This window comes from Molossus molossus, unplaced genomic scaffold (genome assembly GCF_014108415.1).
Source record: "Molossus molossus isolate mMolMol1 unplaced genomic scaffold, mMolMol1.p scaffold_m16_p_1, whole genome shotgun sequence".
NCBI classification, from domain to species: Eukaryota; Metazoa; Chordata; class Mammalia; order Chiroptera; family Molossidae; genus Molossus; species Molossus molossus.
The window spans coordinates 207,034,610-207,048,494 of NW_023425344.1; the positions used below are offsets into that span (position 1 = coordinate 207,034,610).

Sequence of the window (13,885 nt, forward strand, 5' to 3'; positions counted from 1 at the left end):
GCACCTAAAACAGTGCCTGCTACAAATTAAGTGCTAAGTGTCTGTTAAGTAAATAAATATCACAATGATAATTCCTACTACCCGAGTGTTCAAAACGAAGACAATGGCAGAGGAAAGAAACAGCAGACAGACCACAGTCAGCTTTAAGAATAAACCCAAAAGAGACCTAGAGAAATGACAGTTTTAAGCATCGAAGCTGTGATGAAGCAGTCACCTTTTTTGTTGTTGTTGTTCAGATAGAGTGGGAGGGAGAGAGAGAAACATTGACGTGAAAGGGACACATCGAGTGGCCGCCACCCGCACGACCCAACCAGGGCCGGGGACAAACTGCAACCAAGGTACGTGCACTTAGCAGAAACCTAACCTGGGTCTCTCGGGACCACAGGCCAACGCTCCAAACACTGAGCCAAACCGGCCAGGGCAGCAGTCACCTTTCGATTCAGCTTAGGAGCAGGGCCTCCCCAGGGGCTCTCCCCACGTGGGACAGTGTCCTTTGGGTGGCCACAGTTGGCAGGGGCTGCCTGTGCTTCTACATTACCATGCCAAGTGTGCTGGCCAACAGCCCCACTGAAAGTGGGCAGAGGGCAGAGGGCAGAGGGCAGAGGTTGTCTTGCTCCAGAAGGCAGCCCCCACTCCCTCAGGCAGACAAAGGGAGCCCTGCACCCACCCTGTGGGCTGTGCATCTCAATGTCATGCTGGCCACGGTGGCCAGCTCTCTACAGCTGGATGAGGGTGCCCCGCATACGAGGGCTGCACAGGGCGCTGCTTTCAGGAATGATTTCTTTTGAGGAACACCTGCTTGGCTGTTCGGCGGAGCAGATGGCCCGAGCCTCTTGGATCCAGGTTTCCTGCACAGGGCTGGACCAACATCTGCAGCCTGTGGGCTTGGCTCGGCCCCTGCCCACAATAGCCTAGTCACAGCCCCCACCAACCATCTGCTCCAGGGCAGACCTTGTGCCCTGCAGAATGTATGGCTAATTAAAACGATTATGGAGCACACATGGGGCTATTCTTCCCCAGCAGAGGTGACTGAGCTGATCCCAACAGCGTTAATCGCGGTGATCTGTTTTTGTTTAGGAAAGGGGAAAACCTAGCAAGCCCAGAGAGAAGAGGAAGTAAATGTACTAAAATAACAAAGCTTCCCAAACCAACTGAGCTATAGGGTCCATTTCACAAGAGTAGCTAAGCAAAGACAGTCCCTGAAAACAATACAAAACAAAAATTGGTTTAGAAGAATGCTTATGATTGAAACTGGAGGGCTTTTACAAACACAGCATCTAAGGCATTTAATTAATAGGCCTAAATATTTATAAGGCCGCACTCTAGGCAGGCACTGGAAACTAAGTGTGCCCAGCAGGACCGGCTACTGTTGCTGCAAGTACGCACTCCTGGGGACTTTGGTTCGCTTCCTGCTTTCCCACCTTCCAAGGCCCAGTGGGCAACGGAGAGCTGACAGCCCAGTCCCTAATCTCTGCTCCATCCCAGGGATAACAAACAGCAAAAAGCTGCTCTGTGGCAAGGCTGTCACTACTAGAATGCAAATCAATTCCTTTATCTTTAAAAGCAATTAAAAGTGCCCAGCCAGTGTGGCTCAGTGGACTGAGTGTCATCCCATGGACTGAGAGGTCCTGGTTCGATTCCCGGTCAGGGCACATGCCTGGGTTGCAGGCTCAGTCCCCAGCAAGGGGCGTGCCCATCGATGTCTCTAACTCTCTCTTTCCCTTCCTCTCTCTGTAAAAAAATCAATAAAAACATTTAAATAAATAAAGAGTAAATGAAAGAAAAGCAATTAGAAGTTACAAGTAAATGCCGTGGAGAACAGGAACCGATGCGTGACGTTTAACTGTGCACCCATTTGGACGAGTCCTGTATGTTGCCCCAAGGCCTTCAGTGCTGCCAGCGTGGAGAGGCTCCGTTCCAGGGCGAGCGAGCCTTCAGCCTCTCCGACCAATGTTAGAAACAGGTTTTGTTCACTGATTTTAAAGTCCTTAAAGAAAAGGGGTTTTGTTTATACATCTGCTCGTGGAATCTTGCTCATCAGAGCTGCTCTCTACGGAGAACGAATACACCTTTTCCATTTGGAAAACACTTAATGGTGTTTGGAAAACTGTTACTATTATCCTTAAAATTAATTTGTCAATTTTTTTATTTGTTGTCTGTGTTAGTTAGAAAATGAATATTAGAATTGGTTGGCCTGGAAGGAGGTAGGTGTGGGGGATGACTCCAAGGGAATTCTCTTTGGGATCCGGTCAGGAAGACCTTCAAGAACAGCAAACTTGAAAGCCTTCAAGTCTGAAAGCTGCAGTCTGTGTTACAACAAGCGGCATGGGCTTTGAAGGGGCTCCTTTATATCACTTCCAAGAGATCTACAATTTCATCTTGGATGAGTGTCTCATCTCTGGGAATAGCCAGATGATCTCATCAGACTTAAGCCATGTAAAGGGAAACTCTGGAATTCCATTAATAAAACATGCATGCTGATGATGTCATATCATTTGATGGAAATAAATGACAATAGTAACGAAACTGTTTACAGACAGAAAGACTAGAACAAAAACGCAATGGGAGCAATGGGAAAACAAGTGCATTTCAACTGCAAAACCTCTTAGCAGAACTTCTCTCAGCTACTAAGACGTTTGCTGCAGAATTAAATATTCACTCTATACAATGTAAATGAATAATTCATAAAAGTTAACTGCAAAGTTATGCATATATGAAAATGAGCATAAGGGGAATCTAAGCCAGTTTCACACGTCTTGAAGAAATCTGACTTTGTGGAGGACAGTAAAATCAGCTTGTGAAGAAAGTTCTTAAACCACCACCGTCTTCCCATCCTGCTGCCCCCCAGTCCCAGCACAGGCACCTGACTCGCTTGTCCATTCCCGGGCAAAGGAAGCAGCTGGCTTTGACTTTCTCCCAGGTCCTCACTGAAACGGTAGGTTTTGGCTTACACCATTATTGTCTACGGGTTGAAAAAAATCATTGTTTAAAGCCTCTGGCTCTTGATAGCAATCTTACTGGACCTCATTTATTCCTGTGGAGGAAAACAGTTAACAAGGTGTCCCCTGTTTTCAACGAGGGCAGAAAGCAAAGTGGCCCTGTCCCAACTGCATTAACTGAACAACCTCCCCTAGCAGGGCTGAGCGATACAGCACAGAACTGAGAATTAGTTTTGTTTTGCCCACCCCTCCAGCCTCCTCGCAGAGGTCATGTGAGCATGAAGTCCAAGGTCAGTCCAGCAGCCATTGCATACATGCGTATAAGAGGGGACACGGACTCTTTAGAACCTAAAGACTTGCTTCTGTTTCTTAATGAAGTGAGGCAAAAATGACAAGCAAAACCTTCTCACTAATCACACCTTACATTGGCATCAAGAATGTGCCCTTTGTTAGTCTGGATTAATTCAGACACAATATCCAACTGAATTGCCTCGGGTGAAAATGACCCCAGGAAAAGAGAAAAACCACCACTTTCCTTTCAATAGCAGCCAGGACCAGAGGTCAGACTCCCAAGGGGTCCACTTGCCAGATAAACACACTGAACTGGAAGGTGGATGCCCATTTCGGCCTGATGGTGGAACCTACCTGTCCCTTGTGAATTAGCACATTCTGCTTCAGGGTTTCCAAATGAAGTTCTGTGAGACATGTTTCAGCTGGAAATTTAGGAGATAACATGGTCTTTCCCTACGGAATGGCTTTACCGGCTTGTAAACTGAACGTGGTAGGAGGCATGCTTAGAAGCTCGGTCAGGTGTTTTCTGTTTCAGCAGAAAAAAATCAAATTGCCTAAATAAACCTGGGGAGGGTGGGGAGGATAGGATGAGGGTAGTTAAAATGTTTAGACTCTATGTTAGGGCTTTAACATATGTGACCTGAAACAAAAGTCAAACATAATAAAAAACACCTCGTAACAAGATTTATTCTCATTATTCTCCTCCGGGAACAAGGCCACGGTGGTGGGGCATCTGTTACCCTAGAGTAACCACGTGGGTTCTCACCCCAGACCCAGATCGCAACGGTGCACCACGAGCACCCACGAGAGGAGTTCCAAGTCGCAGTAGTTCATGAAGCCTGAAGCTTCACGTGGGACTTACATTAAAAATAAATTCAGGTGCTGGCGGGTCTGGCTCAGTGGTTGGAATGTTGGCCTGTGGACCAAAGAGTCGCAGGTTCGATTCCGGTCAAGGGCACCTACCTCGATTGTGGCTCGGTCCCCGGCCCTGGTCAGGGTCACGGGGGAGGCAACCCGTCAATGTGTCTCTTTCGCATCGGTGTTTCTCTCTCTCTTTCTCTCCGTCTCCCTCCCTCCTTCCCACTCTATCTGAAGATAAATGGAGAAATATCCTTTGGTGAGGATTTAAAAAAATAATTACTAAATACATAAATTGAGTTGCTTGAAAGCAATCTATACCAGCATCACTGTCACTTGCCTGCATTTCTGTTTTCTTGGGTGGGAGGCGAAGGGCAGGTTACAGGTAGACTGCAGGGAAGCAGACTGCAGGGAGGTATGACTACTGAGAATTACCCAGGATTTTTGTTACATGTATGCGAGAAGGCCTTCTAAGGAAAGATGCAGAAACACTTTTGAACCACTAACCCAGGAGCCTCGGAATGACCCGTCAATCTCTAGCAGCTCCCCTACTGTGGAATAAGCCCAAGGAGAAGGGGGGATTATTGGGATCGCGTGCTCACATATCCCTACAGGACGAGTTCCCAGAAGGAAGCGAGCCACCACGAGGACAGCTTTTACAGGTGCGTGTGACACCATTCCATTCCACTGTCCACCCTACCCAAGTCTTCCGATAAATAAAACAATTATTCAATTCACCCTCGAGCTAAAATTAGTCTCCTCTTGGGTAGCAACAGCCAGACTTCCCCTCTATTTAACTTCTGACAACAGGTAGAGGTCCTTTTGTCTTCATCAAAAAACTCTAACGTCACCCTAGGAAAAACCAGGCATGTCTGAGAACGGGAGAAACTGTAGCCCAAAGGCAATCTCAAATCCCACTGGCCCCTGAGCCAGGCTCTGGAAGTCAAAGGAAACCCATGATCAAAACCGAGAAGGCTCAGCCCCAGCTCTCCGTCTGCCTGCTCCTGATGAAATATTCACAGCAGGGGAGACCCAGCCTGCTCCCTCCTCCGTAGTGCCCAGTGGCTCTGAGATGAAGTGTGAGCCACTGATAAAAACACAACCACGGAATAAATTCTTAACACCCAAGGGCAGGAGACCAAAGAGCCTCAGGCAAGCAGAAGGGAGAGGGAAAACAAAGAAGTCAACAGTACAGTAGAGAACTCCTGACGGATTCTGAGCCCTTTATAAATTAAGAATAAATAAGTCCCACGGGTCATCGAGAATTTTTTCCTTTCCAAGGTCCCCATTTGGGGGCTAAGCTAGAATAGGAAAGATTACCCAGCACTCCGAGGAGACCCGCACAGCTTCTCCAGAAGAGATGAGTGTATTTCTCACACAAGCCCATGCTGCACGAACTTCTCTTGGCCCTAAACTGGCTGGGAAGCAGGACTGCTATCTTGGCCCGACGGTTTGCAATGAGATGCACACAATGATGAACTATGCCACCAGGCTGCAGGTATCCGTGAGTGTGACCTACGACCGTGGTTACTACACAAAGGTGGGGCTGGCATGTTTTGCTGCCAACAGGTGAAGCTATTAATGTTACATGTGAAGCTATTAATTTTTTAAAGTGATGAATTGATTTGAAAACGGACAGGCTCAATGCAGCTCCCCGAACACTTCGTTCTTAAGCAAGAAAGCCGCTAGGTGAGCTTTGGTTTGCGTCCGCACTCAGCAATTTAAAAAGACAGGGTGGATGGTGGTAACCAGGACTCCAGGAAGCTTTCTGGGCTGGGGTAGAACAGACCATCGAAGTCGAGTCAGGAGATGTCTTTGAGGGAACAGACAACAAGGAAAATGACCCCCTGCCCCTCTACTAGCTGTTCTGTTGATGGTGGGAAGTTGAACACAAGTGCTTCTATATCTAGCATCAGAAATGGAATACTATATAGCTATAAAAAGGGTTTCCTACCCTTTGTGACAGCATGGATGGACCAGGAAAGTATTATGCTGAGTGAAATAAGCCAGACAGAGAAAGACAAATACCACATGATCTCACTTATAAGTGGAGTCTAATGAAAATGATAAAATGACAAACAAAACCGGTCCAGAGGCAGGGAGGGAGGCATGGAACAAACGGACATATCCGGGAGAAGGGGAAGAGAAGAAATTAATCAAAGAACTTACATACATAAGTGCATAACCAATGGACACAGACAAAATAGTATAGTGAAGTCCTGGGGTGTGGGGCAGGGGCTGGAAGGAGGGGAGCAAAGCGGAGGGATGGAGGATATCTGTAATACTGTCAATAAAATAAAAATAAATTTTAAAAAATTTTAAAGCCCTGGCCGGTTTGGCTCAGTGGTTAGAGCGTCAGCTGGCGGACAAAAGAGTCTCAGGTTCGATTCCGGTCAAGGGCATGTACCTCGGTTGCAGTTCATCCCCAGCCCTGGTCAGGAGGCAACCAGTGGATGTGTCTCTCCACACTGGTGTTTCTCTCTCTCTCTCCCTTCCACTCTATCTGAAGATAAATGAAAAAATATCCTCGGGTGAGGATTAAAAACAAAAAAAAAGATCATACCTGAGAGGTTCTGGAGGAGTTAGAGAAGCTCTAGTACATGGGGTGTGAAATGATTCTCCCAACATACCCTTTTGTTAAGACATAAACAGCAGGATTTTGCCCTGACTCAGGCCTCAGCTATTATCTTTATTGAGACATGAAACCAGAGACTCGCTTTTTTTTTTAAATCCTCACCTAAATGATTTTTTTCAGATAGAGTGGGAAGGAGGAAGGGAGAGAGGGTGAGAGAGAGAGAGAGAAACATCGACGTGAGAGAGACGCATCGACAGGTTGCCTCCCGCACCTTGTTCCGGGCTGAGGATCGAACCTGCAACCCAGGTATGTGCCCTTGATCAGGAATCAAACCTGCAACTCTTGGTCTGCAGGCCGATGCTCTAACCACTGAGCAAAACTGGCCAGGGCCAGTCAGAGTCTCCCTTTTTAAACAGTAGATCCCACTAGAAGTCAGTTGGTAGGATAAAACACGGCTGTAAGAAATGCACTGCCAGCAACAAAATCAGCTCTGCCCAAGAAGGATCTGAGTATCCCCCGGTGGTAACTAGAAACTATGTTATTAAAAAATAAGTAATGAGCCCTGGCTGGTTTGGCAAAGGGTCATGGGTTCAATTCCCAGTCAAGGGCATACACCTGGGTTGCAGGTTCAGTCCCCGGTCCCAGCCAGGGTCGTGCAGGAGGCAACCGTCGACGTGTCTCTCTCACATCAATGTTCCCCTCTTTCTCTTTTTCTCTCCCTCTCTTCCACTCTAACAAAATAAAATAAAATCAATGGAAAAATAACTTCGGGTGAGGATTAACAAAATAAATAAATAACAATGTAATTTCCTAGCACCATATAATAATGCCTCGAGTAATCAAAACAGTTGGAGAAGGGAGATATGAGACTGAAGTGTTCTCCAAATAACAAAATCTTACCTCCTAAAGTGTTGAAACATGTTTTTTTTTTTTCCCCTCACCCGAGGATATTTTTCCATTTTTGTTCAGATAGAATAGGAGGGAGAAAGAGGGAGAGGGAGAGGGAGGGGCAGGGGGAGGGAGGGGGAGGGGGAAGGAGAGGCGGGGGTGCGGGGGGGGGGGGCATCGACTTGAAAGGGACACATCAAGTGGCTGCCTCCTGCACGACCCCAACCAGGGCCAGGGATAAATCGCATCTGAAGTACGTGCCCTTGGCCGGAATTGAACCAGTGACTCATTGGTCCGCCGGCCGACGCATTAACCGCTGAGCCAAACGCATTAACCACTGAGCAAAACCAGCCAGGGCTTGAGACATGTTTTAACCATTTTATTTTTTCATAGAAATGTATCTCAAATACATTCTACGCTACTCAGGATTATTAAGCAGACTTTGTGTAATAAAATGATACCCTTCCTGACAGTTAAGATAAATATTACAAACACTGCATAAACTGAAACATGCAAAGGACTTGCCTCCCTGAACCTGTATATGCAAATTTTTGGTGCATGTGAATATATGTGTTTTACTGGGGAAAAGGCACTATCTAAATTCTCAAAGGGACCCAGGAAAGGGTCTGAAACCAACTGAACCAAGACAGGAAGTAGCCTCTGCCTCCAGATGACTGGCCCCAGCACTGTGACGCCCCAGGAGGCCTTTACCTTCTTCGTTCTCACGGCCTCTGTGCTCAGCTGTCACCTTTCACCCACACTACTCTGACACCACTTTTGTGGTTTCTCTCTCTCCTCTAGCTACTTTTCTTCCTCTCTTCTGACTTACATTTTTGACACTGTTCCTTCACTTGTGGGATGAGAACAGGTATTATTTGTTTTTAAAAAAATGGTGCAAACTTCCGATTGGCAGACCAGTCATGAGTCATCTCAGTGGCAGTACTTGTGGCCGGTTTCATTTCTGCTCAGTACTTGGGCTCTCTCATTACCTCTGGGTTGGTGGGTATTGTGGAAAATTGAGGATGCTAGATGTCTGATTGCTGGGACATTATTGGACCACGCTTCCTGTAAATTGTAGTAAGCTGAACATGGGTGTTAGGCCGAAATGGACACACACACACACACGTCCCCCCAATCAACCCACAATCTACAGATTACTTTCAGGAAGTTGAGGCACTTGGTCTCTCTCCCGGCTTATGTCAGTATGTGAAATATTTGCATCCCCAGGCTGAGCTGGGATGTGGGAGAAATATTTAGAGCTTGCTCAGCATGGCATGTTCAACCACGTTCTATAAATGGCACGCCGGTAAATGGGCCAGACAGAAAGAATCAAGAAAATGTTACTGCTTCTTCTTTACGGTCCATTATGGCGAAGTGCGAGATGAAGGGAGACGAGGGCGGCAGGGGCCTGAATGGTGGGAGCCAGAGGTGCCCGGGGGCCTCGAACTGGTGAGAACCCGGCTGCTGAGCGCTGCGGCAGGAACCATGTTTTACCCACCCCTACAGGAAAGACGCCGGCGCTCGAAGTGCCTACACTCCGCTTTCATGCCCTACCTCTCATGGATGCTGTTTTACGTTTGCGGGTGGGGTTGGTTAGCTTTCCACACAACTAAAAATGACAGGGTCACAGAGGAGATCTATTTCCAAAAACAGCTAGAAATGGCAGACACCAGATAATCTGAAAATAATTTAATTCAAAAGTATATAAACATAAAGCATGCACAGAAAGGTCAGCTCTCCCGAAGTTGAGACAGATGAAAACGTTCAAACAATAGAAAAGTTAGCCATATGTATCCAAAAGGCAAGTAATCAGATTAGCAAGTAGTGCGAACTGAGAAAAGCCACGCACTCCCTCAGGCCTCCTGTCTGCACCACGCATGCGGGTATCCGTGGGGGGCCGCACCTGTGGTCCAGGTAGACGTGCCTGTCCGATCCTTACCTCACGGCGGTCACTGGCTGGGATGTGTGAAGGACTTGCTTCTTCTTCTAGGGGCTCAATCACTGTCACCTCTGCAAACTCCTCCACGGATTCTTGAAATTCTGGTAAGGACCTTCGTCCATAGCGCTTCCCACCTCTAACATATTTGGGCTGAGCTTCCAGTGAGCAGTCTGGGCAAGGAGACAAGAGTTGAGGCCACATTACATGACAATCTCAGCCCTTAGCTGACACTCACAGCCGTCGAATGCAGCCTCTTATACCAGCCCCAAAATAAACCACCACCATTTGCCAGTTGTGTGGACGTGGGTGTGTGTGAGCCACCAGGTCAAATGTGGAGCACAGCTTCTAATCTGAATGATTTCCTGCACCCAGGACCTCTCTGCATGTGAGTGGAGCGATGCAGTGCTGGCAGGAGGGACGGACTTAACAGTACAGAAGGAAGATCAGGACAAAGCAAGGGGTCATATTTGTTCTGTTGATTAAGCTGGTGTTTTGCAGGAAAGGAAGAGAGAGCGATCACACCAACAAAATAACACAGTGGAGGAAGTCTTAGAAAATCGTGCAAGAACAAACACCAAATCAGCACTGTCGAGTTAGTCTTCACACCGATGAGTCTGAAACACACCCCTCTCGTACCTCAGTGACTCCTTTGTTAACCATCCCACTTTCTGATCTACAGACAAGCAGGACGACAGAACAAAGAAACTGACACAGCGGATCTGAATCAATTAATGACAGCTCATCGCATACACGAAACCCGGCGTCAAGAAGAGCTCATAATAAAATTAAAAGCTGTGGAATTAAACAGCAGATGTGAAACTGCATTGAGAAAAATGATGAATTATGTTTTTTTTCTACTTCAAGAGCTTCAGTGTTGTACAAAATAAAAAGAATTATGCATAAGGGGAGGGTCATCTCTTGACCTTAAAGAAGGACTTCAGCATCCTGACATAATAGGTCACAAGTTCAACATTCACCACCACCACCACCACCACCACTACCACCATCATGACCATCACCACCACCACCACCATTACCACCATCATGACCATCGTCACCACTACCACCATTACTGCCATCACCATCATCAACACACCACCACCGTGACCATCACAGCCATCATCACCACCATCACCACTACAATCTAGCCTTTCTCTACAGTGGACAGATTTAAAGCAATACAATAAATACTTCACTCTATGCAAACGTCATCTTAGATATAGGTTGTTTTGTTTTGTTTTTGGCAACCTGCACAGAATTAGGAGAATAAAATACTCCATTAACAGACAAAAGACTGGCAATGCTTGGATTCTTATCATCCACACAGACACAGTGTCTCTCTGGAGAACATAATGTGTGTTCTGTCTGAACATGACAGCCCTAACAAGATATGCCTGAACTCAGGCACGTAGATTTGTAGATGAGGTATGTACACATACCAACAAAATGAGGGTGGATGATTAGATAAGGACAAAAAGAATAAAACCTTTACTTTTCCATTAGGGGTTTGCCATTACTAGGTTGATTCCCTGGAAGGGCGGGTGACCCTGCCCCCTCCCCTCCTTGCCCTTCCTCCGGCACATGCTCAGATTTCACAGATGTGGCTAGAAGCATCCTGAAAATGCTCAGCAAAGCTCAGAGTGAAGTACTTATGCTTGCTCTATAATTTCTAGTGATATTTATATCCAGTTTTTTCAAAGTCCCAGCCAAGTCATTGTATTAGGTCAAGCGATTCTCTTACAGGAAGTATTTAGGCATACAAAATTTTTTTAAAAACCACATGCACATTTGAAGGTACCTTTTATCAGAAGAGAGTGTGTCAGCTTGATCGGCCCAGACACCCGAGCTACTTGTTGGCAGCTGATACCCACAGATGCTAGTCAGATAAGAGGCAATGCAGAACCATCCTTAATTTATGACATATTCTTACATCTTACGGGCAGACAACAAGATACACCATTAGTGATGATGGGGGCTTGGAAAAATGAAAAGGAAAACTTATAACATCAGAAAATGGAGTGTGGGATTTTCCCAGTGTGAGAACAGTCATGGTCTAGGGATGGAAGTGGCCGTGGCCTGGGGGGTGGAAGTGGCCGTGGCCTGGGGGTGGAAGTGGCCATGGCCCGGGGGTGGAAGTGGCCGTGGCCCGGGGGTGGAAGTGGCCGTGGCCCGGGGGTGGAAGTGGCGGCAGCCTGGGGGTGGAAGTGGCCGCGGCCCGGGGGTGGAAGTGGCCGTGGCTCGGGGGTGGAAGTGGCCGTGGCCCGGGGGTGGAAGTGGCAGCAGCCCGGGGGTGGAAGTGGCCGCGGCCCGGGGGTGGAAGTGGCAGCGGCCCGGGGGTGGAAGTGGCCGCGGCCCGGGGGTGGAAGTGGCCGTGGCCCGGGGGTGGAAGTGACGGCAGCCTGGGGGTGGAAGTGGCCGCGGCCCGGGGGTGGAAGTGGCCGTGGCCCGGGGGTGGAAGTGGCGGCAGCCTGGGGGTGGAAGTGGCCGCGGCCCGGGGGTGGAAGTGGCCGTGGCCCGGGGGTGGAAGTGGCAGAGGAGCTCCTAATGCATGCTGCACTTTTTCCAAAGGAAAAACAGCAACAGAACAAAGTAACCATGTTAAAGAACCCACTGAAATTTAATCCCAGGCCCCCCGTGGGTGAAAGGGTTCCTTCGCTCTTTACCACGTGGTGCCCTATGCCCACGGGCAGCAGCAAGATGTGAAACCGCTCGTTTCTAAGCAATGGAAGGTAACAATTGTGAACCATCAGAACCCTGTGAGGTCTGAGTCGATTTAATCACTTACTTATTTTTACATGGTCAGAAACTTTTCTAAAAAAGTATTAATTTTATTATTATAACTAATTTTGAGCAAACTTTAAGTTAATGTTTTTCACAGAATGTACATATATCACAAAGTCAGTTTTCAGAGAAACTTATTAAACTTTATAGTCTGTTTGGAAAAGAGGCATTAGCACACACAAAGGATAAAGGGGGTATTAAGGTTTCCTCATACTGAATTTCCCAAATTACCCATGTGACCAGTAAAGCATCAGGCCAATCACACCAGTGAAATAGTTACTTCGACCGACACACTCGCACGCCCCTCTCCTACTGGGCGCGGCCCACTGCACTCACATGAGGAAAGGGGGAGACGGCTGCGGGAGGTCCAGACAGAACACACAGGGTCAACAGCCACCGTTGTGTTCAGCATCTGAAAACTCTATTATTCTCCTCATGAATCTCAATAAGGCCTTTCAACATCACAGCAGCCGTCGTCCGAGCAGGTGTCCATGGGGAGCTGAAGACTCTTCCACACCCAAGTGGAGAACCCTCACCCCTCTGCTCACCACGCCCCACGAAGACTCGCAAAGCCGCATCCAGATGTAACCTACACACTTCAGGGTTTCATACTGGAACACCTTTCTCTATGGATCACTTGATTTATTAAGAAATAAAAGTGTCCATCCTATAGCTTTCTTTTTATTTTTTATTTTAAGCATTTATCTTCAGACAAAGTGGGAGGGAGGTGGGGAGAGAGAGAAACGTCGATGTGAGAGAGACACACCAACTGGTGGCCACACACACGAAACCATCCACAGCCGGGGACAAACTGCAACTGAGGTACAAGCCCTTAGCGGGAACCGAACCCGGGCCTCTCTGGTCTGTGGGCCGACGCTCTAACCACTGTGCAAAACCAGCCAGGGCAACTTTCTTTAACATAAGGGTAAGGAACTGCTCCAAGGAGAGACGGGAAATGCCACTGAAACAGTTTTAAAGGAGTTCCCTGCTTTCAGTGTTCGATTTCTTTGAATATATATTTATTATTCTACCTAGACTGTCAAGCTCCCAGGTCATTTCCCCGACTTTCCTCTTTTCCATTTCTCCTATTTGTCATCACTACATGAAAATAAAAATGGGAGGAGTCTCGAACTCCACCCTGGAGAGCTGATTATGAGATGCGCCAACCGAGTCAGGCAAGGCCAGGCAGTGCTACCTGACCTAGTCTGCTGATCCAGGCTTTACTCCACAAACCACACACACGCTTTGCCTCAATTTCCTAAAGACTGCTGGAGTAATATGGAAGCAACTAACAGTCTCTACAGAGCAGGCAGGCCAAAAACACACCACCACCTAATTAGAGTTCAGAAGACAAAAAACAAAACACATTCCTTCCAGCCTTAGAAATTAAACAAAATCTGGTGTTCAGACACCACATTCTTTACTCCGTATCTCATCTGTCCCAAGAAGATGCACTTGTGAGAACATTCACCTTCCAGAATCAGGTTGAACCACCATGCACATGTGTGATTTGTGAAAGTCTGTACTTTTATAATAAAAGAAATTTTGAAATACAAAGTCCATGAGAATGACCCTCAGGGGAAAAGCAGGCTGCATGCAGGGAAGCACTGGCAC

The 13,885-nt window shown here is 47.4% G+C and overlaps 1 protein-coding gene across 11 annotated transcripts in view; it reads right to left on the reverse strand.

Annotated features, from left to right (window-relative positions):
• Nucleotides 1-13,885, reverse strand: part of NIN (ninein) — a 111,566-nt gene that overhangs the window by 61,707 nt on the left and 35,974 nt on the right. For all 11 annotated transcript variants that reach the window (XR_004960331.1, XM_036268450.1, XM_036268486.1 and 8 more), the window contains one exon: nucleotides 9,491-9,660. Coding sequence is in view for 10 of the 11 variants with exons in the window: in XM_036268450.1 (XP_036124343.1) it covers nucleotides 9,491-9,660 (170 nt within the window). In the remaining variant the exon portion in view is untranslated. The remainder of the gene's footprint in view (nucleotides 1-9,490; nucleotides 9,661-13,885) is intronic.